General features: G+C 38.5%; 1 protein-coding gene across 3 annotated transcripts in view; it reads right to left on the reverse strand.

Moving 5' to 3' along the window:
* LOC127416089 (serine/threonine-protein phosphatase 4 regulatory subunit 4-like) overlaps positions 1 to 15823 on the reverse strand; it is a 69468-nt gene extending 53645 nt beyond the window's left edge. For 2 of the 3 annotated variants that reach the window (XM_051655219.1, XM_051655218.1), the window contains exons 1-2: positions 14992 to 15823; positions 12881 to 12954 (exon numbers count right to left, since the gene is read on the reverse strand). In XM_051655219.1, coding sequence (XP_051511179.1) covers positions 12881 to 12954; positions 14992 to 15096 — 179 coding nt within the window. In that variant the 5' untranslated portion in view covers positions 15097 to 15823. The remainder of the gene's footprint in view (positions 1 to 12880; positions 12955 to 14991) is intronic. The other variant, XM_051655220.1, reaches the window with a different exon arrangement.
* Positions 15824 to 21363: the final 5540 nt, after the last annotated feature.

A 21363-nucleotide genomic window follows, 5' to 3' on the forward strand; every position in this document is an offset into this window, starting at 1 on the left:
CTAAAATAATTTCTGCAGAGCTACGCACCCACTAGAAGCCTGCGGTCGGCTAAGGAACGTCGCCTTGTTGTATCAACACAAAGAGGCACCAAAACACTTTCCCGGACTTTCGGCTTCATCATACCATGTTGGTGGAATGACCTTCCCAACTCCATCCATGAAGCTGACTCACTTTCTGTCTTCAAAAAATGGCTAAAAACATCTTTTCCATGAGCACTTATCCAGTCACTAAAAAAAGAAAAAAATTTCCTTGTTGCACTTTAATCTGTTTTGAATGCTATTCTGATGCTAGTGAAACTTTATAATATGGCACTTTTCATACCACTGTCTCCTTAAGATGATTTGCTTATGTGTTCCTCTCTTGTAAGTCGCTTTGGATAAAAGCGTCTGCCAAATGAATAAATGTAAATGTAAATTTAAATTTGTTGCTTTGTTTGGGTAGGAAAAGGGATATACTAATAGGTTTCCCCATTTGATAAATTTCCATCTTCCTCCATTTCACTTTAGATTCTTCATTCATCCAAATCAATATAAACTCAGCAAAAAAAGAAACGTCCTTTCACTTTCAACTGATTTTATTTTCAGCAAACTTAACATGTGTAAATATTTGTATGAACATAAAAAGATTCAACAACTAAGACATAAACTGAACAAGTTTCACAGACATGTGACTAACAGAAATGGAATAATGTGTCCCTGAACAAAGGGGGGGGTCAAAATCAAAAGTAACAGTCAGTACCTGGTGTGGCAACCAGCTGCAATAAGTACTGTTATGCATCTCCTCCTCATGGACTGCACCAGATTTGCCAGTTCTTGCTGTGAGATGTTACCCCACTCTTCCACCAAAGCACTTGCAAGTTCCCAGACATTTCTGGGGGGAATGGCCCTAGCCCTCACCCTCTGATCCAACAGGTCCCAGACGTGCTCAATGGGATTGAGATCCGGGCTCTTCGCTGGCCATGGCAGAACACTGACATTCCTGTCTTGCAGGAAATTACTCACAGAATGAGCAGTATGGCTGGTGGCATTGTCATGCTGGAGGGTCATGTCAGGATGTGCCTGCAGGAAGGGTACCACATGAGGGAGGAGGATGTCTTCCCTTCAACGCACAGCGTTGAGATTGCCTGCAATGACAACAAGCTCAGTCTGATGATGCTGTGACACACCGCCCCAGACAATGACGGACCCTCCACCTCCAAATCGATCCCGCTCCAGAGTACAGGCCTCGGTGTAACGCTCATTCCTTTGACAATAAACGCGAGTCCGACCATCACCCCTGGTGAGACAAAACCATGACTCATCAGTGAAGAACACTTTTTGTTCATTCCTGGTGTAACTCGGGCAGTTGTTGTTGCCATCTTGTACCTGTCCCGCAGGTGTGATATTCGGATGTACCGATCCTGTGCAGGTGTTGTTACACGTGGTCTGCCACTGCGAAGACGATCTGCTGTCCTTCCTTCCTGTCTCCCTGTATCGCTGTCTTAGGCGTCTCACAGTATGGACATTGCAATTTATTGCCCTGGCCACATCTGCAGTCCTCATGCCTCCAAGCAGCATGCCTAAGGCACGTTCATGCAGACGAGCAGGGACCCTGGGCATCTTTCTTTTAGTGTTTTTCAGAGTCAGTATAAAGGTCTATTTATAAATTTTTATAACTGTGACCTTAATTGCCTACCGTCTGTATGCTGTTAGTGTCTTAACGACCGTTCCACAGGTGCATGTTCATTAATTGTTTATGGTTCATTGAACAAGCATGGAAAACATTGTTTAAACCCTTTACAAAAAAGATCTGTAAAGTTATTTGGATTTTTATAAAATTATATTTAAAATACAGTGTCCTGAAAAAGAGATGTTTCTTTTTTTGCTGAGTTAATTTTTTTATCACATTAAGAATTTGATTGCAGCAGTCCTCTTGAGCTCTCGTAGCAGCCGCTGTTTCTTCTTGTGTAAATGTCTTTAACTGCTTCATAATTTTACAGTTATCCCTTGTATTGTGGAAATCATGTGCTTTAAGTCTTCATGATTTCATGCAGAACTCTTGAACAGTGTAAAAGCATTTTAATTTTCTTTAAATATTTTTAAAACAATATCTTGTGCAGAATGAATTAAAATTCTTATTTTCATAATCATCAGGTTTCAGAAGAGAGGTAAATCCTGCTGAGTCTTTCATGAGAAGTGAATCTTAAAGTCAGGATCGAAGTCTGAGTTGACAGATAAAGTTGATGAGCTGCATCATGGTACCAATTAAGCCTGAATGGATTGGTTTGAATTTGTCAACCTGAAACCAATCCTGGAACCCTGAGTTCGTTCAGCGACCTTCATGGTACAGGCCTCTGGTTTGTTCTCTTGTAATCCTTTTCTTGTTGTTCCTCTTTCCTTCAGTAGACTCTGCTTGTTAACAGCAGGTGTCATCACTAATGATCAGTCATCACTCAGAGAGTATATCTACTTTATTTAATTATCTGTTTGGCTAATTCAACATTAAACTCAGCACAGAGTACATTCAACACTGCTCAGTGTTAGTTTTAACTCCTGTAGAATGGGCTTATGTGAACATAAGTTAATTTAACACCGGGGATTTTGCTGTGAGTATATAATACATTTTGCAACACTGATCTTAAAATGTATATTTAAATCCTTTCAATAATGAAAAAACAGAACCCTAGAACTGTAAAAACTATAAAACTTTTAAAGCTTTTCAAATTCATGTAATTACCCTTTTATTTTTATTTATTTTATTTCTATTTTTATTTATTTTTATAATCTTTTGGGGGGGGGGGGGGGGGGGCTCTCCCTTTTCTCCCCTTTTCTCCCCAATTTGGCATGCCCAATTCCAAATGCACTCTAGGTCCTGGTGGTGGTGTAGTGATTCGCCTAAATCCAGGTGGCAGAGGGCGAAACTCCCTTACCGAAACGTGTTACCGCGGAGACCTAACGTGTGTGGAGGTTTCACGCTATTCTCCACGGCATCCACACACAACTCACCACGTGCCCCACCGAGAGTGAGATCCACAGTATAGTGACCATTATTATTATTATTTGGTTCTCTGTATCTTCTAATTTGCTATATTGTCTAAACTACTTGCATTTTTTTCTACATATTGTCATTGCTGCAAATGCAAATAAAACTTGAAGAGAGAGAGAAAAACGTATGCTGCGTTATAAAGGTTTCCGCCTCTGCAGTTATGCGACTCGTTTTCCACACTTTTTTTTAAATAATCTGGGATGTGTGCAAAGGATTGTGGGTGATTGAAGGCCAACAAGGATACACCTGATGCATCCTCCAATATATGGCAAATGAAGGCTGCAAAACGAGGCTGCCTTCTAAGGGTCCTCACAACTGAGATGGCCTTCAACAATGCTTGATGACGTGGCAGCCGAGATATCCAGCCTAATAAGGCTGCAGCCTTCCGATTGAGAAGCACCCTATGTACGTGAAGCTGAAGTATGTTTTTTTTAAAGTCCATCTGGATAAGAGCATCTGCTAAATGACTTAAATGCAAATGTAATGATTTAAGAGCCAGTGAACTATTGCTTTGATGCTACACTGAATGAAAAACTGGTGATTTTGCCTTTTAGGTGCATTATCTTGTCTCAAGGATAATGTTTTTTTCTTCGTTACCTCAAGCTCTATATACTGTAAAAGACTGTCCCAATAACTGGCCATTACGGAGGCTGTAACTGAAAATATCCCTTTAACATAACGTTTTCTACTAACAAAAAGTTTTTGTCCAAAGGAAATAAAAAGTACATTCAACAAAACATTTTTAAATAATGTACACTCACATAGGATGAATACTCCAGCCATATAAGTAGCCTAGAAAAAGCTACTTTGTTCTATATAGTGTGTCTTTCAATTCACATGAATAAATAAACAAAAATGCATACGTTTGCACCAACAGAAGTCAGTATAAAGTCCAAGACCACTGTTGAATCGGTTTAGACGAATAAGAATCAGCCAAAACATAAACACAAAATTTCTTACTAAGCATAGCCTACTACAGATGAAATAAATAACCCTATTTATTACTAAATATTTATACAACCAATGCTGTCTAAAGGATTTTTTTTTTTTTTCATTATGCTGTAATTGTTTTTTCAATTCAGGCATTTGAACCTCTTGAAGATTAGTGCAGGTGAACCTCACAGACTTCCTATTCTCCCTAGAACAGTCTCATGTCTATCAGCCTCTCATGTGCTGTTGTTCTAAATAATGAACTATAAACAGGTATTCATTACTTGTTAAGGGTTAGGTTGTCCTCCTGTGTCCTTTGTTGGCAAAGGGTTATTTAATAACCAAGAAGCAGCCTCACCTGCTACCAACTTTGTCTATGAAGAGAGTAATGTGGTCATGCTTTGTGCACTTCTTGAATATGGTCAATAATGTGCAGAACCTTGGCAATGACCATGTTTATGTATTATGACAGCAGTGCCATGCAGAGAGCAGAGCAGCTGGCAACTAGAGAGGAGAAAGACATAATTAGCTAAAGACCAGGTGCTGAAGGGTTTGGTAACACAATCCCACTGCTGCAAGCCTTGAGTCTCTGTTTGCTCGGGCCAGGTCCTAGCTGGAAGTGATCAGAAAGTAAAAAGAGCTACACATGCATTTGTAATTAGATTTCCCTGGTGAGTGAAGGCTAAACAATGGGTTCAGTCCAAAGGAACATTTTATTGCTCATAGGTTGCTTTTTCATTGCTCAAGAGAGTTCAGTCTGTCTCAGATGTTTCTCCTACAATTCATTAAGGAAAGAGAAACAAATGAGACAATTGCTGACATACAGTAAATGTACAAAGTAAAAGTCTGTATGAATGTGGCCAGCATTGCCCAGAAATTTGGTTGTGGAAGAATTTGTTAAGGAATGTTTGAGTTAATATTGAAATATTTTTGCGTTTGACCACAGACTCTGGTATTTGGCCAATGTGAGCACAGTTTGTGACTATACTGTACATGTAGGTGCTTTTCCACCATTGAGCTGAGCGATTACAGTTGCTGAATCGTGCGTTCTGTAGCAATCTGGACTCGTTTAAACGGTCCCGTTTTTTCCCCATTGTCGTGCTGCGAAAACAAGATCAGAATGAACTGACTGGGCAAGTGACCAATTGTCACTAAAGCATTCCACCCACAATTTTCTGTTATGAGTATGTTTGGCTAACCATGCTGAGAGAACAGTTTGGAATCGTACCGTACCAAACAGTGTTCAAGTGGAGATGCTACGATGCTACAAGTCTTGATGGTGGAAAAGCGGCTATTTCGATGTTATATAACTTGGGTCTACTTCTCAGAAAAAACGCTGAGAAGCCTCCAATTGCTTGAGAATTCTCTCCATTTAATCTCATTGCTGTCTAAGAGAAACAAGCAAGTTATTAATGGGATTGCATTTGTGAGTTTCTTTGCCTATGAGAAGTAACACTACAAGACAAATTATGTTTAGAAAAGTCAATTTTGACAATACTTTGCTTTCAGTTTTAACTGGAAACTATGAAAAGAAAAAGAAATACTGAGGAATAAAGAAGAACTCTACAACATTTCGTGGCAAGCCCATCTGTGCTCTGCTGTGCTCAGTAAAGAGTGTCTTGAGTTCAAACACAAAGTTGGGAGAGAGGGAAAGGCAACTTACAGTGGCAAAAAAAGTGACGCACTGTTTGATTTCTCTCCCTCCAGAGGATGTGAGTCGGCAGTTGATTGTTGAGCCAGCAGGACTGTAATGATACCTAAACAAAGCCCACTTTGCAATTAGTTTTCTTTTGGCAGCCTCTCTAATCTTTCTATCCACAACAGGGCCACTGATGCTGGGAAGGAATAAAAGAGCACAGGCTGTAACAGGCTGTTTGTAAACTGTCCAAGGTGACATGTTTTTAAATTGTGCACATGCTTCAATCCATGATGTTCTTGAAGAAAAATCAATGGTTTAAAGTCTTATGTTTCCACTTATCATTGTGTAAGAACAAAAAGGGCTCATAGTGTCAATAACCCATAATGACACTATGAGTCTGATGGCATGGTAGAGAGCTGTGAGTATTCAAGCCCTATCCTACTGTAAACCTAAAGTAGGCTACCAGTGTTAAACACTTAGTAACAGTTATAAAGCAAGGGTCGTCAACAAGGGGTCTGTGGCAGTACTGTAAGGGGTCTGCCAATATTGTTTTCATCAAGGGTTGTTAATGAATAATCGATGATCGATTCTTCATTGACAATTTGATTGCTAAAGCTTATTGATCATTGATTAATCAATTTCAGCACAAATGCATTCAGTAATCATGCCAGCAGATAGAGAAATGAATGTCTATACAGTCATGCTATTTGTGAATTCAGACATGTTGCAGAGGGATTTACTGTGCTGACTTTTATTCACTTTTAAGCACAGCAAGCTATAATCACGCAAAATGCTCTCTAAGAAGTTGTGTCTATCAATTAATATGAGATTTGGTTCGGTCTATTTATTTATCTCAGTTCAACAGCTGAACTAAATTCTTCCTCAAGACCACCATTACAAGCTCCTAATGTGAATAGTTAGCTGAATGCACAATACCAAAAAGGCTCATTCAAACAAACAAGTCCTGACACAAACAACAATAAAGCATCTCCTAAAACCCTGCAGCAGCAGCAGCATTACTCTCAAGAGCAGGAGCAGTGACGCATTCAATACTGCTCCTGACATCAGCACATTAGAATGGAATATAAACTGATCAGCAGCACTTAAACACTCCACTGCTTTGCCAAGGATAATTCCTTCATTAGAGGCAGTGAGTGCTTACCTATAGATTACCTGCTAGTGCAAATCCAGAACTCAAGCGCTTTATAATCTTATAAATTCTTTGTTTTAGTGTAGTGTAGCATATTTGTGAATTAAGCACAATTACTTAAAACAATATTTAGTCTTTAGTCTAAAGGGAAGGGCAAAATTCCATTAGTGTGAGGGATAAGCCTTTAATTGGTTTTCAAATAAAAACTAAAGATAATATGCCTGTACACTGCACAAAAATGGCAAACCTCAAACCAAAGGAACAGTTAACAAAACTATACCAAATTTTCAATCAGAGTCAGTCAGCCTGTTGCTGCAAGATCAACACTGGAGACTTGGAATGTAGCTAAGAGTAGCACATCCATCATGCCAAAAGATCTCAAAAGGCGTCTTTACACAGCAGAGTTAAGGCTGCTCTAAATTCTGTGTAAAGATGCAATGCCACATAAAAGCCATAAATTCTGCCTGCTCTGACCCACCTCAACCCCTAGTATCAGAGACGATTATTATGCAACCATGATTCTTTGAAAATAAAATGAAGCATCAGAGTAGCCTTAAACTTAGTTGTTGTCATGGTATAGTGTATTTAATAATTTATAGTTTCATATTTAAAAGTAATGAATTTATTTCACATTTCCATCATCATAATTTTATATTTAAAACATTCATCTTGTAAAAATTATTTATGCCATTGTAATTGCTGTGTACATGCATTTAATGCCACCTCTGTGCAGCATTAAATAGTTTGTTTATATTTGAAATGAAAGAAGCAGAGTTTTATTCAGTTATAATGGACACTTCTTATGGCTTTAAGCAGAGATGTGTAACTTTTCCCATCTTAATATGCAAAGACAAACATAAGACATTTGTAGGTTAATTTTCTCGAAGTCTGTAAATACTGTCTCTGTGGTGCTAAATTCCTGCTTGTATGGAGCGACCCATCTAGCCTAAGCAACAAAACTGACTTGGCCAATAGTTGGGGCATTATTATGATAACCATAATATAACATGATATAAACACAATGTACTGTTATAAGAACACCGATTTGTGAGAGTTTAGCTGAACAGAATTTGTCTGCCATTTTTTGCCATGAAATTTATGGCATACTACTGCCATACTACTCTACTATTTCTGTCATAGAGGAGTAGTGTATGTAGTATGCCATTGCGAACTCAGCCCATGAAACATATGTCACCATTGTCATCGGTGAGTCTGGCTAATTACGAATAAGCTGATCATCAAAGATTGTGCAGGTGACTGCTCTTGAATCGCTCTCGCGATTTTTATGGCATATGACATAGTGAAGTGACGGTGGCGCCTTCTAAAGTCGGACAAAATGTCTATCCGAAATGCACTGCTTCAAGTCCGGCACCGGTCAGTCTGTGCAGTGTTGCATGAAGTCAAACAGACCTTTATTTTTGCAATTCCATTCAGTGGCACTAGTGGCCACATACATTGCATCTCAGCTTCAACAACACAGTGGACCAATGTTTAAAATAAGGCAGATGCTATTTGCTCCCTGTTGCAAATAATGGAATATGCTATTTACACCCCAGTGCAAATAGTGGCAGATAGTATTTGCACCCCAACCCTGGTGCAAAAAATGGTAGATACTAATTGCACCTTGGTGCAAATAGTGTCAGATACTAATTGCACCCATATTTAAATACTAGCATTCAGTATGGGCATCACTGCAGTGTTTTTATTGTGTTTATTAAGAGGCCCACAGACAAACTATATTAACCCCTACCCCTAAACCTAACCTTAACCTTACCTTAGAAAAAATAACCTTGGTTTTACTACAGTAACCATGGATTCACCATGGTATTTTTTGTAAATTTACAGTAACCACAAAATTAACCATGGTTTCTATATTACCACCATAATACTGTACCAACACTATGGTTAACTGCATTAAAACTATGGTTTCTGTCAAAAAACAAGATTAATACTATATTAGTAATACAGTGATGCAATCTACACACAAGCGATGCCGAGCTGCGGGAACGAGTGCAATCGAGAGAAACCGCCTCCGGATCAAACCCTTCTCTGCACTTCCTGACATTCACCGTGACCAAATAACTGCAATGAAATCAATCTTTATATTCATTTTTATCTATTATTTTAAGTAATATTAAAGGAAATATTAAGAGGGGAAACAAGACGTGGATTCCAAACTTGAGGTTCATAATATAGCTTTAAATGACCTTTTTCCACCCTGTCTCTGCGCTCTACATGAAATGCTCAGTTCCCTGTGCAATCCCCTTTAAGACTTCAATATACATGCCCACTGTGTTATGATTGGCTAAGATTTTTGAACCGCATACACCCCCCACCAACTCTTGTGGAACTGTTTTTTCCAAGAATAAAATAAAATCATTTAAACACACATCAATATTTTATGAGCGATTGTGCATTTCTTTGGTAAGTAACCATGTAATAAGCACATTCCACTCCGCGTTGGAGTCCTGATCACTCGTTTTCTACTTCCACGACATCCCTATGTAACTAGGGGGCCTTCATTAATGCAATAAATGCATTCACAGCAAGAGATCAATGCCTCCTTTTGCATCATCGCCTTTGTTGTCTGCGCTCTTGTGCACAGTCACACCCTGTCTACACCGGGTGCGTCTGCTGATGCGATGGCTTGAGGCTGCTTACACTAGATACATCGACACAAACGTTCTAAACAGTCTGTGTTGTTGGATGTAGTAGCGCCAGCACGTGCAGCGCAAAATGTAACAGAACACCTGTTTACTGTTGGGAGCGATGCACTGCAATGGACACTTCCAGTGTAGACAGCATCATTGATTATAATGGGTTCTATTGCTTTTGATGCGACGCAGTGCGCAGCTCGCGTCCAGTATAGATAAGGTGTTAGAGTGAATGGAAAGGAGAGAGCGGGCAGTTACATCCATTGCTACACACCTAGAGGAACCAATGCTGTAGTTGTTATTTAAAATGTGTAATTGATTAATAAAAAACAAAATGAACATCTTAAAAAGTGACCTATATGCTAAAAATGCCAGTCCCACTGATATGGCATCACATAATCTATGCAGAGTCTGCACATCAGGAACACCCTCCTATTTTAACCATTCATCCATTTCTTAACATGCACTACCTTTTCAGTCACCTTACGGATGCTTTGGCAGCCTGCTTTTATATGCCAAATGACAGTGAATGGGGGAATTTAATTGTTCTCAGAACTAGTTTGCTACCCGAGGGAGTCGCGGTGTGGAGTGACTCTGCCACTTAATTAGCACAGGCAAGTAGCATTTTAGAGTTTTATAGGTTAAAGAGAGACACAAATTTTCAAAATGAGATCTTCCAAAAGAGGGAAGTGTTGGAGTTGTCAAAATACCGTTAAATGAAGGAGTTTTATATCTGGTCCATTATGTATTGTCATCTCTGCATACCATGGAGGTATTAAGTATGTAACCATCTAACAATTCAAGTGTTGCTCTGTTGTTCTAGTATGAAGAAAACTGTGTCTACACATCATGGACAAGGAACGAGAAATGAATAAAGGTAGTTGACCTAGCAGTTACAGTAAGTTAAATAGCAGGCCATTTAGGTTAAGCATTTTGTACTGGTTTATGTTCTATTAAAATATTAATAAAGGCAACAATCAGAGTGAGTAATTTATATACTGTATAACAGTAACACAAACAGGTGACCTAAAAATAAATACAGTCATTTCAACAGTCTTCTATAATGTAACATCTGTCTGTGTTTTTGAAACAGTTTGGAATTTTGGCAAATCTTTTTCATAATGCAAAATTTGACAAACTATATACTGATGTGCATATGCTAACTACAACTATTCATTAAACTGCTAGATTAGACAAACTCTACATATGCCGATTCTGGGGAAATCTGATAAAAATTTAACTCTGTCTCCCCAGTAATCAGAACCAGATCCATTCAAATTTAATGATCAGATAACAGTATATCACTGCTAAACATGCATCTGAGTGACGGTAACATGGAAACTTAAGAATGGTGACTCCCTAAAGTCCTTTGAGATGAGCATGCAGTTAGATCTGCCTAGATATCAATGAGAGATCATTCAAGAGATACAGTTGAAGTCAGAAGTTTACATACAACTTAGCCAAATACATTTAAACTAAGTTTTTCACAATTGCTGTCATTTAATCTTATAAAACATTCCCTGTCTTAGGTCAGTTAGGATCAATACTTTATTTTAAGAACATGAAATGTAATAATAATTGTAGAGAGAATTATTTATTTCAGCTTTTTTCTTTCATCACATTCCCAGTGGGTCAGAAGCTTACATACATTTTGTTAGTATTTGGTAGCATTGCCTTTAAATTGTTTAACTTGGGTTTTGGGTAGCCTCCCACGAGCTTCCCACAATAAGTTGCTGGAATTTTGGCCCATTGCTCCAGACAGAACTGGTGTAGCTGAGTCAGGTTTGTAGGTCTCCTTGCTTGCACACGCTTTTTCAGTTCTGCCCACAAATTTTCTATTGGATTGAGGTCAGGGCTTTGTGATGGCCACTGCAATACCTTGACTTTGTTGTCCTTAAGCCATTTTCCACAACTTTGGAGGTATGCTTGGGGTCACTGTCCATCTGGAAGACCCATTTGCGACCAAGCTTTAACTTCCTGGCTGACGTCTTGAGATGTTGCTTCAATATATCCACGTAATTTTCCTTCCTCATAATGCCATCTATTTTGTCAAGTGCACCAGGTCCTCCTGCATCAAAGCACCCCCACAACATGATGCTGCCTCCCCCATGCTTCACGGTTGGGATGGTGTTCTTCGGCTTGCAAGCCTCACCCTTTTTCCTACAAACATAACGATGGTCATTATGGCCAAACAGTTAAATTTTTGTTTTATCAGACCAGAGGACCATTTCTCCAAAAAGTAAGATCTTTGTCCCCATGTGCACTTTGCAAACTGTAGTCTGGCTTTTTTATGGCAGTTTTGGAGCAGTGGCTTTTTCCTTGCTGAGCAGCCTTTCAAGTTATGTTGATATACGACTCGTTTTACTGTGGATATAGATACTTGTCTACCTGTTTCCTCCAGCATCTTCCCAAGGTCCTTTGCTGTTGTTCTGGGATTGATTTGCACTTTTCACACCAAACTACGTTCATCTCTAGGAGACAGAATGTGTCTCTTTCCTGAGTGATGATGGCTACGTGGTCCCGTGGTGTTTATACTTGCATACTATTGTTTGTACAGATGAACGTGGTACCTTCAGGCATTTGGAAATTGCTCCCAAGGATGAACCAGACTTGTGGAGGTCCACATTTTTTTTTCTGAGGTCTTGGCTGATTTCTTTTTATTTTCCCATGATGTCAAGCAAAGAGGCACTGAGTTTGAAGGTAGGCCTTAAAATACTTCCACAGGTACATCTCCAATTGACTCCAATTAGCCTATCAGAAGCTAATTGGTTAATTGTCTAAAGGCTTGACATCATTTTCTGGAATTTACAAGCTACTTAAAGGCACAGTTAACTTAGTGTATGTAAACTTCTGACCCACTGGAATTGTGATATTGTCAATTAAAAGTGAAACAATCTGTCTGTAAACAATTGTTGGAAAAATTACTTGTGTCATGCACAAAGTAGTTGTCCTAAATGACTTGCCAAAACTATAGTTTGCTAATATGAAATTTGAGTGGTTAAAAATGAGTTTTAATGACTTCAACCTAAGTGTATGTACACTTCTGACTTCAACTGTACATTATTCATAAGGCTAGTACAGCAGCGATGACACAGCCTGCCCTGACCCACTGAGCTGGATATTCAATGCCAGTCAGCAGGCGTTGAGATGTTGTTCTGTGGTCAGCTTACCCCGGATACACATTTGGCTGAACAGTAGCAACTAGCAATGCTGGCACATCTAAACAGTTTCCGAGTGTCAAATAGAAAGGGTGAACAAAACTGATTTAGACAACCTGGGATCCAGTGACTTAATGATGCAAAACATGGCTGGAGTATGCAACATCTGGCATAACTTTTGCCAGAGGCCTAAGACCTAGGCCCAAACCTAGTCCTAAAAAAGGAACAGAATTAATATTTGCTATGGTCCCTTTGGTACACACTAATTCATATAACTATGACAACTACTAATCCTGTTTTTACTATAAATAGGTATTTTGTTACCTGAGAAGGTAGACTGCTCGCTCTATGTCATTCAGATCTTCATCCACTGTGAGCTTGTCAATCTCTTCTGCAGTCTGCAAATGGTGGAAACAAGGTGATTTCGGTGGACGATACAAACTGGCCTGTCTATCCACGCATTAAAAAGCATCATGTTTAAGGTGTAAGCACATCCAAAAATTAAAGTTCGAACATCTCCTTTTGTGTCTCACGGAAGAAAGAAAGTCATATTTTTTTGGAACAACATATGGGTGAGTAAATGATGACAGAATTTTCATTTTTGTGTGAACCATCCCTTTAACCCTTTAATGCATACCTCGGGTCTTTATATTGACTGTACAGTCCCTCATCTCTTTTTTTGAGTTATGCCCATAACTAAGTATTCATCAACATTTCTCTTCTGAATAGTGTAACAAAAAATTAGTGTAAAATGGCAAAATTGCAAAAAATATATATATTTTTTATAACTGCTTTATTAGCAAAAGTGTATTGGTTATTAAAAACCCAAGATATGTAATAGTGTCTAGTAGTTTTAGTCTAGTAGGTCTAGTAGTAATAGTTTTTTTTGTGCTTCCATAAATCATATTTTATTATTATTTCATATCTATATAAGTTTACTATCACATGATATATATTTCATTGTTTATTACAAGACAAATGACTACATATTACACTGATTTTCTGTGGTGAATTATCAGTAGCCTATTCCATATGTGTGTACACATACATATTATGCATGCTATTTCTTACTCAAGGTGGTGCTTATGTTTCGGTGATTGACTTGATTTTCATTTGACATTGCTATTTGACAAAGAAGCAACGTGGAAGTAAACTATAGCAAGTGTAACGCATGAGCAGTATGATCTGGCACTTGTGTAAGTTGTGCGTATATTTAGACTAAAACGTGCCTGAGAAAAAACATGTGTAGCTTATGTGCTGCTTAAGTGCTATGTGTACAGTAGCTCAATATGTGTTTTACTGCCAGTTGTGTCTCATGAGATTTAAGTGTGGAGGTAATGAATCTTGTTCTATATTTGTTGCATCATTGCTTTGATATATGGAAAATCAAACAACAAAATATATCAGAATATATTCTATTCTATTATTTTGTAATAGTCTTGAAAATGTTTGGAAATTTTGACATTATCTGGGCATTTTGTAGATCCATTTGTGATAGATAGGCTATATGCGCCGGTTCGCTAGAGACCCGAGGTATGTAATAATGTTTGGAAAAACACCCAAGAATTTAAGGGTTAATAAAGAAGGAAACAAAAGGTATTTGCATAAAATGTTAAGCATCTCCAAAGAAACAAAAATACATTTTTGCAAATATGGTTGCAAATATGAAGTGGACCTTTTGCCAAATATGTGAGGAGGCTGCAGGGAGGCAGGAAGAGGGACTGCGTGGGATGAGATAGCGTGGGGGACAGGAGCCATGTGTAGGAGCCTAGTCTATTTCTTCTGGGCTCTAAGAGCCACGATTTGTTTCTTCGGAACCTCCCTATTAAAAAAAGATGCGGGACAGAAAACACCCTCTCCCTCTGTAGGCGATGCATACGTGATAAGACTCTGAGAAAAGATGAGAGTATCCTTGCTTAACTTTACTGTTGGCAAGAGTACACCATTGCAGGGGGCTGAGGCGCACTTCGCGACGTTCACACAAATGCATGTGAAGGCAACTGCTGTAAGGGAAGGAATTTGAGCTAGTAATGCGAATAACGTTATGCTTTGAAGTGGAAATCCTCTATTCCGCAGTGGTGTGGCGCGAAAATGAGGAGGCGAAGCAGTGATGCGGACAGCTGACAAAAACTGCGTCACTCAGCAGACTGAAGTGGGTAACCCCCGTCTTCCCAAAGGAATTACTACTTCAAATAAATACAAATAAATAAATAAGCTGTTATAATATTAAATAAAACAGCCGGGGCACGAGACACAAAATAAAACGTCAAAGTGCATACACGTTGTTTCTGTTAAGTCGTATTAATTTATTATAGCCTTCCACAAAAATAATCATCTGTCGTGGCACATAAATGCCTTCCTGTGTGAGCCATAAAATGTGTCATTGTCACAATATTGCTTGATAGACACTTCTGAAAAAAGATGGGAATACATACCTTAAGGCTCCTGCGTATGGGTCTCTCGATGAATGAAAGGTCCTGCAGGTCATCTATCTGTCCAAATAAACTGGCCTGACTCGGTGTCATTTTGGTGACAAACATCTGTCCTGAGTTTGTTCAGCGGAAATGTGTCAGACGCGAATGTCAAAGTCCTGTCATTATTGCTGCTCTTTGACTGAATGTCTGATGGGATTTCTTTGATGAAGAGAGGATGGTCCTCCCACGACAAACGAGTCGCCCTGGTTGCAAAGCTTAATCTTTCACAAATTAATTTGCGTGGTAGGGTTATTCAGTTGTCTGCGCCGTTTCTAAACACGCTTTCAGGAGAGGCGCGTGCGCTGGCACGTTGTAAGGGACTCCAGCGATTGAAGTGTTGTTAACTTAGCGAGAAAAAGATGGATTTGATGCGCGTTTTCCGACTTCAGCAGTTTCTTGTGGTCAGCGCATGCTGGTGATTAGAATGAAATCATTTCCTTGCTTATTTCACGCTGATGGGGAAAACCATTCAGATATAGCTGTTTCCGTTTAAGCAGAGATCCCCTTCGAGATATTCCAAGATGGGCGTTAAATGTAAGATCACTCTTACATCAACAACCAATGTGACCTAAATTTGCAGTTTAATCTAGCCACACATACCTGTTCACTGTTCACATGCCACGGCTGACGCTAGCTCGGAAATAATAAGACAACAAACTTGAAAAAAAGAAAGAAAAAAAAAGGGCTGTCGAAAACGCATGGGCCTTTTGCCTATATAATGCTCGTCTCGATTCGAATAATCACCTGTAAATCTACCCCTAAAATGGTAAACGGATCGTTTCACAATGGTACGTCTTTTATATTTTAAAGCCCTGTGTGGATGTGCTAGCAAGCAGGAATATTCAAACCACGCAAACGCACTGCACCAACTAAACTGGTTTCCATGGAGACAGCATGGAGCGTCAGAGAGTCGAGTTGAAGTTCGTCATCGGAATCGAATCAGAACTGAAACACAGCACAACTGAATGGCTTTTACTTAGAGCGTAATATTCTAAATATGGCTGAACTTTCTGTCCAGAATAAACTCATTGTGGCTTTTTAATTGCGTACATTTGTAAAACCAGTGTCCACTGTATATATATATATATATATATATATATATATATATATATATATATATATATATATATATATAGAACTGTGCAAAAGTATTAGGCACATAAGATGTTTCACGAAAACATTTTTCTTAAGTTGTTTTTTTATATATTCTGCTTCAGTGTGTCAATAGGAATTATACATTTTAGACTCCCAAACATTCCTCTTGCAAGTAGAATACAATAGAATAGAAGAACAGGGAGCCCTGCAACAGATGGTGTGGCCCCCACAGAGCCCCAACTGAATATCAAGTCAGTCCAGGATTACATGAAGAGATAGAAGCAATTGAGAGACCCTAAATATATAGTAGAACTGTGGCAAATTCTGCAACAAACTTGGAACATCCTATCTGCCAACAACCAAAAAAAACTTGTGTCCATGTGTACCTAAGAGAATTTGTGCTGTTTTAAAGGCAAAAGTGGTCACACCAAATATTGATTTAGTTTTTTTATGATGAATGACAACTATTGATGTTATTATTTTGAAAGAAATTCTCACTATGCTACATTTTTCACAAGTGCCTAAAACTTTTGCACATTACTGAATATATATATATATATATATATATATATATATATATAATATATATATATATATATATATAGGCCACTTTAAATGGTTTAGTTATTACAAATTGTAGACCACCAGCTTGTTACAACAACTGGAACAAGAATGGATGATGAGCATTTACTAATATTTTTGTAACTGTAATAGGCCTACTTCACTGATCAGAGTGATTTGAGATTACATCTGCTCTGTGCTGCCTCCATCACTAGACCCATTGCAGTTTGCTTACCGCAACAACCACTCCACTGATGATGCCATTGTATCTACAATACACACTGCTCTCTCCCACCTGGAAAAAAAGAACACTTATGTGAGAATGTTGTTTGTAGACTACACCTCAGCATTCAACACCATAGTGGTGGTGGTGTAGTGGACTAAAGCACTGAACTGGTAAGCGGAAGGTTGTTGGTTCAGTCCCCACAGCCACCACCATTGTGTCCTTGAGCAAGGCATTTAACTCCAGGTTGCACCAGGGGGATTGTCCCTGTAATCAGGGCACTGTAAGTCGCCTTGGATAAAAGTGTCTGCCAAATGCATAAATGTAAATGTAGTGCCCTCCAAGCTAGATGAGAAACTCTGGGCTCTGGGCTTAAACAGCTCGCTGTGCAGCTGGATCCTGGACTTCCTGTCAAGCAGATGCCAGGTGGTTAGAATAGGCAGCAACATCTCCTCATCACTGACCCTCAACACTGGAGTTATCAGCCCATGTACACACATGACTGTGTGGCAACACATAGCTCCAATGCCATCATTAAGTTTGCTGATGACACGACGGTGGTAGGTCTGATCACTGACAATGATGAAACAGCCTACAGAGACGAGGTGCACACTCTGACACACTGGTGTCAGGAGTACAACCTCTCCCTCAACGTCAGTAAGACAAAGGATCTTGTGGTGGACTTCAGAAGAAAAGACAGAGAACACAGTCCCATCACCATCAATGGAGCACCAGTGGAGAGAGTCAGCAGCTTCAAGTTCCTGAGTGTCCACATCACTGAGGAACTCACATGTTCCATCCACACTGAAGTCCTTGTGAAGAAGGCTCATCAGCGCCTCTTCTTCCTGAGATGGCTGAGGAAGTTTGGAATGAACCGCCACATCCTCACACGGTTCTACACCTGCACTGTAGAGAGCATGCTGACTGGCTTCATCTCCGCCTGGTACGGCAATAGCACCGCCCACAACCGCAAAGCACTGCAGAGGGTGGTGCGAACTGCCAGACACATCATCGGAGGTGAGCTTCCCTCCCTCCAGGACATATATACCAGGTGGTGTGTGAAAAAAGCTCGGAGGATCATCAGAGACTCCAGCCACCCGAGCCATGGGCTGCTCTCACTTCTACCATCAAGTAGGCGGTATCGCAGCATCAGGACCCGCACCAGCCGACTCCATGATAGCTTCTTCCCCCAAGCAATCAGACTTTTGAACTCTTGATCTCCCACGATCAAAATACATCAGCACTGCACTTTATACTCTTACTCTTATATCTCACACCGGACTCTCATAAATTATATTATTATTATATTATATTCTCTCTTAACAACTTACTATCAACCGACAGCCTGAATGTCAATACAGTATAATACAACCTACTATACATTCTATATATACTGTATATACTTTTTTTATTGAATAATGTGTAGCTATATTGTGTGTATTGTATACTGTACAGTGTATGTTATTATTTGTATATTGTGTTGTGTGTAATTATGTGTATATTAGACTTTAAATTGTGTTGTGTTAATTTGATGTTATTGTAAATTGGTATATGTCTCATCACTGTCACGACTGCTATGTTGATCGGAACTGCACCCAAGAATTTCACACACCATTGCACTTGTGTATATGGCTGTGTGACAATAAAAGTGATTTGATTTGATTTGATTTGATCAGCCACACCGACTGAAAAATTATTTCAGTAGATTATTTGCTCTTACATTAAAGGAATGTTCCAGGTTCAGTACAAGTTAAGCTCAACTGACAGCATTTGTGGCATAATGCTGATTACCACAAAAATGTATTTTGACTCGTTCCTCTTTTTCTTAAAAAAAAAAAAAAAAAAAAAAGCAAAAATCGAGGTTACAGTGAGGCACTTACAATGGAAGTGAATGGGGACAATGAAGGTGAATGTGGCCAATTTTTGGAGGGTTTAAACAGAAATTTGAAGCTTATAATTTTATAAAAGCACTTGCATTAATTCTTATGTTAAAACTTTTATTTGATCTATTTGATTTGATCATTATTATTTGAGCTGTACAGTTGTTTAAATTGTAATTTTTACAGTCATTTTAGGGCTTTAGGGTTTGTTGACATTACATCGTCATGGTAAGGAAGTTGTAAAATTGGCTATACCTTTACACAGAAAAGGTTTGAAAGTGATTTTATCACACTAAAATTTTAACGTTCAAAAATTGGCCCCATTCACTTCCATTGTAAGTGCCTCACTGTAACCTCGATTTTTGCTTTTTTTAAAGAAAAAGAGGAACGAGTCGAAATTCATTTGTGTGGTGATCAACATTATGCCACAAATGCTATCGGTTGAGCTTAACTTGTATTGAACCCGGAATATTCCTTTAATGGAAGCAAAGTACCGATAGATAGAACATATCTGTCAGTGAATTAGCATTTAGCAGCCAAAGCAAAGGGTGTTCTCCATGAATTTGCATATCTAAACTAGATCCCAGATAGTCCACATACATACATCTCCAGGATATCTTTTAAAGAGCGTTTCATCTGGAAAGCATCACAGTCTAATTAACATCTGCTTAACATCTCAGAAAAATCAGATTTACAAACATTATAAATCATAAACATATCAAAAAAATATGCTGAATGTCTTATTGACATCCGAGAGGAAACATTTTATAGACTTATTGCAGATGAGCAGACAACCCAGAAAAATACGTCTTCCCATTGTAAGCACACACATCAAATAGACGTCTGGGATGTAACCTTAATCTACAATCAAGGCCATCAGTTACTCAGTTAATCCCCATTCTTTGACAAATTTGAGACTTTGTTTATTGACTGAGATCATGGGTATTTTGCTGCAAGGTTCATCATGGGCCATTGCATGAATTCACAAGCCCTGGGACCAAATATTTATGGATGGGCCAGCCCCACTCATACATTCGTTAGTTAATTGAAAGTCATGTTTATTTGGTCCCACTTTTTCATGACCCAAGTCAGTGTAAACCCAGTTTTTAATTCAGTTTATCTGTGGTTATTCAAAATTTATAATAGTGTTAAATGATATCCATGACAAACAATTTTTTTTTTATTGTAACAGTCTATGTCATGCTACGTGTGAAAAACCTTACGTGCCTGAACCTTGAAATGGAAATGCTTTAGCTACGAAAGAAAAATGTTCAAATTTACCATAATTTAAGGAACCTATTATTCATTATAAAAAATAACAATTATTTAAAGTATTGCAGTCATATACTGTAGATTTTTATTTGACTAATGTTGACAACAAATATCTGAGAACAAAAATAACTATTTGCTCTTGGTTTTGAATGCAATATTAAAGGTTATTTCTTATATTAATTCCTGAATTTATATAAGTTCTGCATACAGAGTTTTAATATGAGTTTTATAACCAGGTCAGTGGAGAGTGAATAAAATCTCAGTACATGGGCCTAGGAGTACAATGCAAATGTGTAAATTCAGATTGGTAATGAGGAAGGAACAGCATGTTGGAAATATTTTAACCAGTTGGTGGTGCCAATGTACCAGTAGTGTTTTTCTGAATTAGGAACCAATGGGTTGATGTAGTCAGTTCTTTTTATGATCATTTATTCATTCCTGATTGCCATATAGACCCAATGCTGGCAATTCCTCAAATAAAATATATTTTTATAATAATAATTATTAAAAATAAATAAAGTGGTCAGTGAGAGGAATGGAGGATTTGATGCCTGAGTGTGTTAACATACTGCAAGGTTCTGGAAGGTTAGATGAAAAGCATATAACTTTGAGCCTTTAAGCATAGTAATCCAGCCAAAAGCATTAGCACACATGCAGTAACCTGTATTGCAAGTTTATGTTAATAACAGCACAACTTGTAAATTATGACTGTCACCAATAGGCTACAGTGATAATGGCAAGTTTTGGTCTAATTTTGATCAGAAATGTAGTTTGTTAATCAAACATGTCTACTCTCAGATTAATTATTTTCATTGTTACTTGCACTGTTTTGAAGCTCCAAACCATTGCCACATGGCTACGGATGAAAACATCTGAGTCACCAAAATTGGCCAAGAGGCATCCATCTCAGATGTACACAGTGTCATAGGGAAGTGTCTAGCATATGCAAGATTTCAAGACAGCTGCCTCTGGAAATAAGGTCACTCAAACACTAGACCTCATGAGGACATTTAAGGATAGGCAGTCAAGTAACATTGGCTGGGTTTCCCAATAACGTAGCAACTTAAGCTTTTACGATCATCTTAACTAATGTCGCTCATTATTTTATGATGGAGTAACGCCTGTTTCCCAAACCAGCATGTAGATCAATTGTTATAAAGTAGAACTTAAGTGTTTCGTTATGGGAGCTGTCCGGTCCAAAGGTGCTGATCACTTTGGAAAATATGTTCAGAATTTGTCTTCTCAAAATGAATGTGGAAATACTAACAAACATGGAAGTTGTTTGTAACCTTGTCGAGGCAT

This window comes from Myxocyprinus asiaticus, chromosome 25 (assembly GCF_019703515.2).
Source record: "Myxocyprinus asiaticus isolate MX2 ecotype Aquarium Trade chromosome 25, UBuf_Myxa_2, whole genome shotgun sequence".
In the NCBI taxonomy this organism is placed as follows: domain Eukaryota; kingdom Metazoa; phylum Chordata; class Actinopteri; order Cypriniformes; family Catostomidae; genus Myxocyprinus; species Myxocyprinus asiaticus.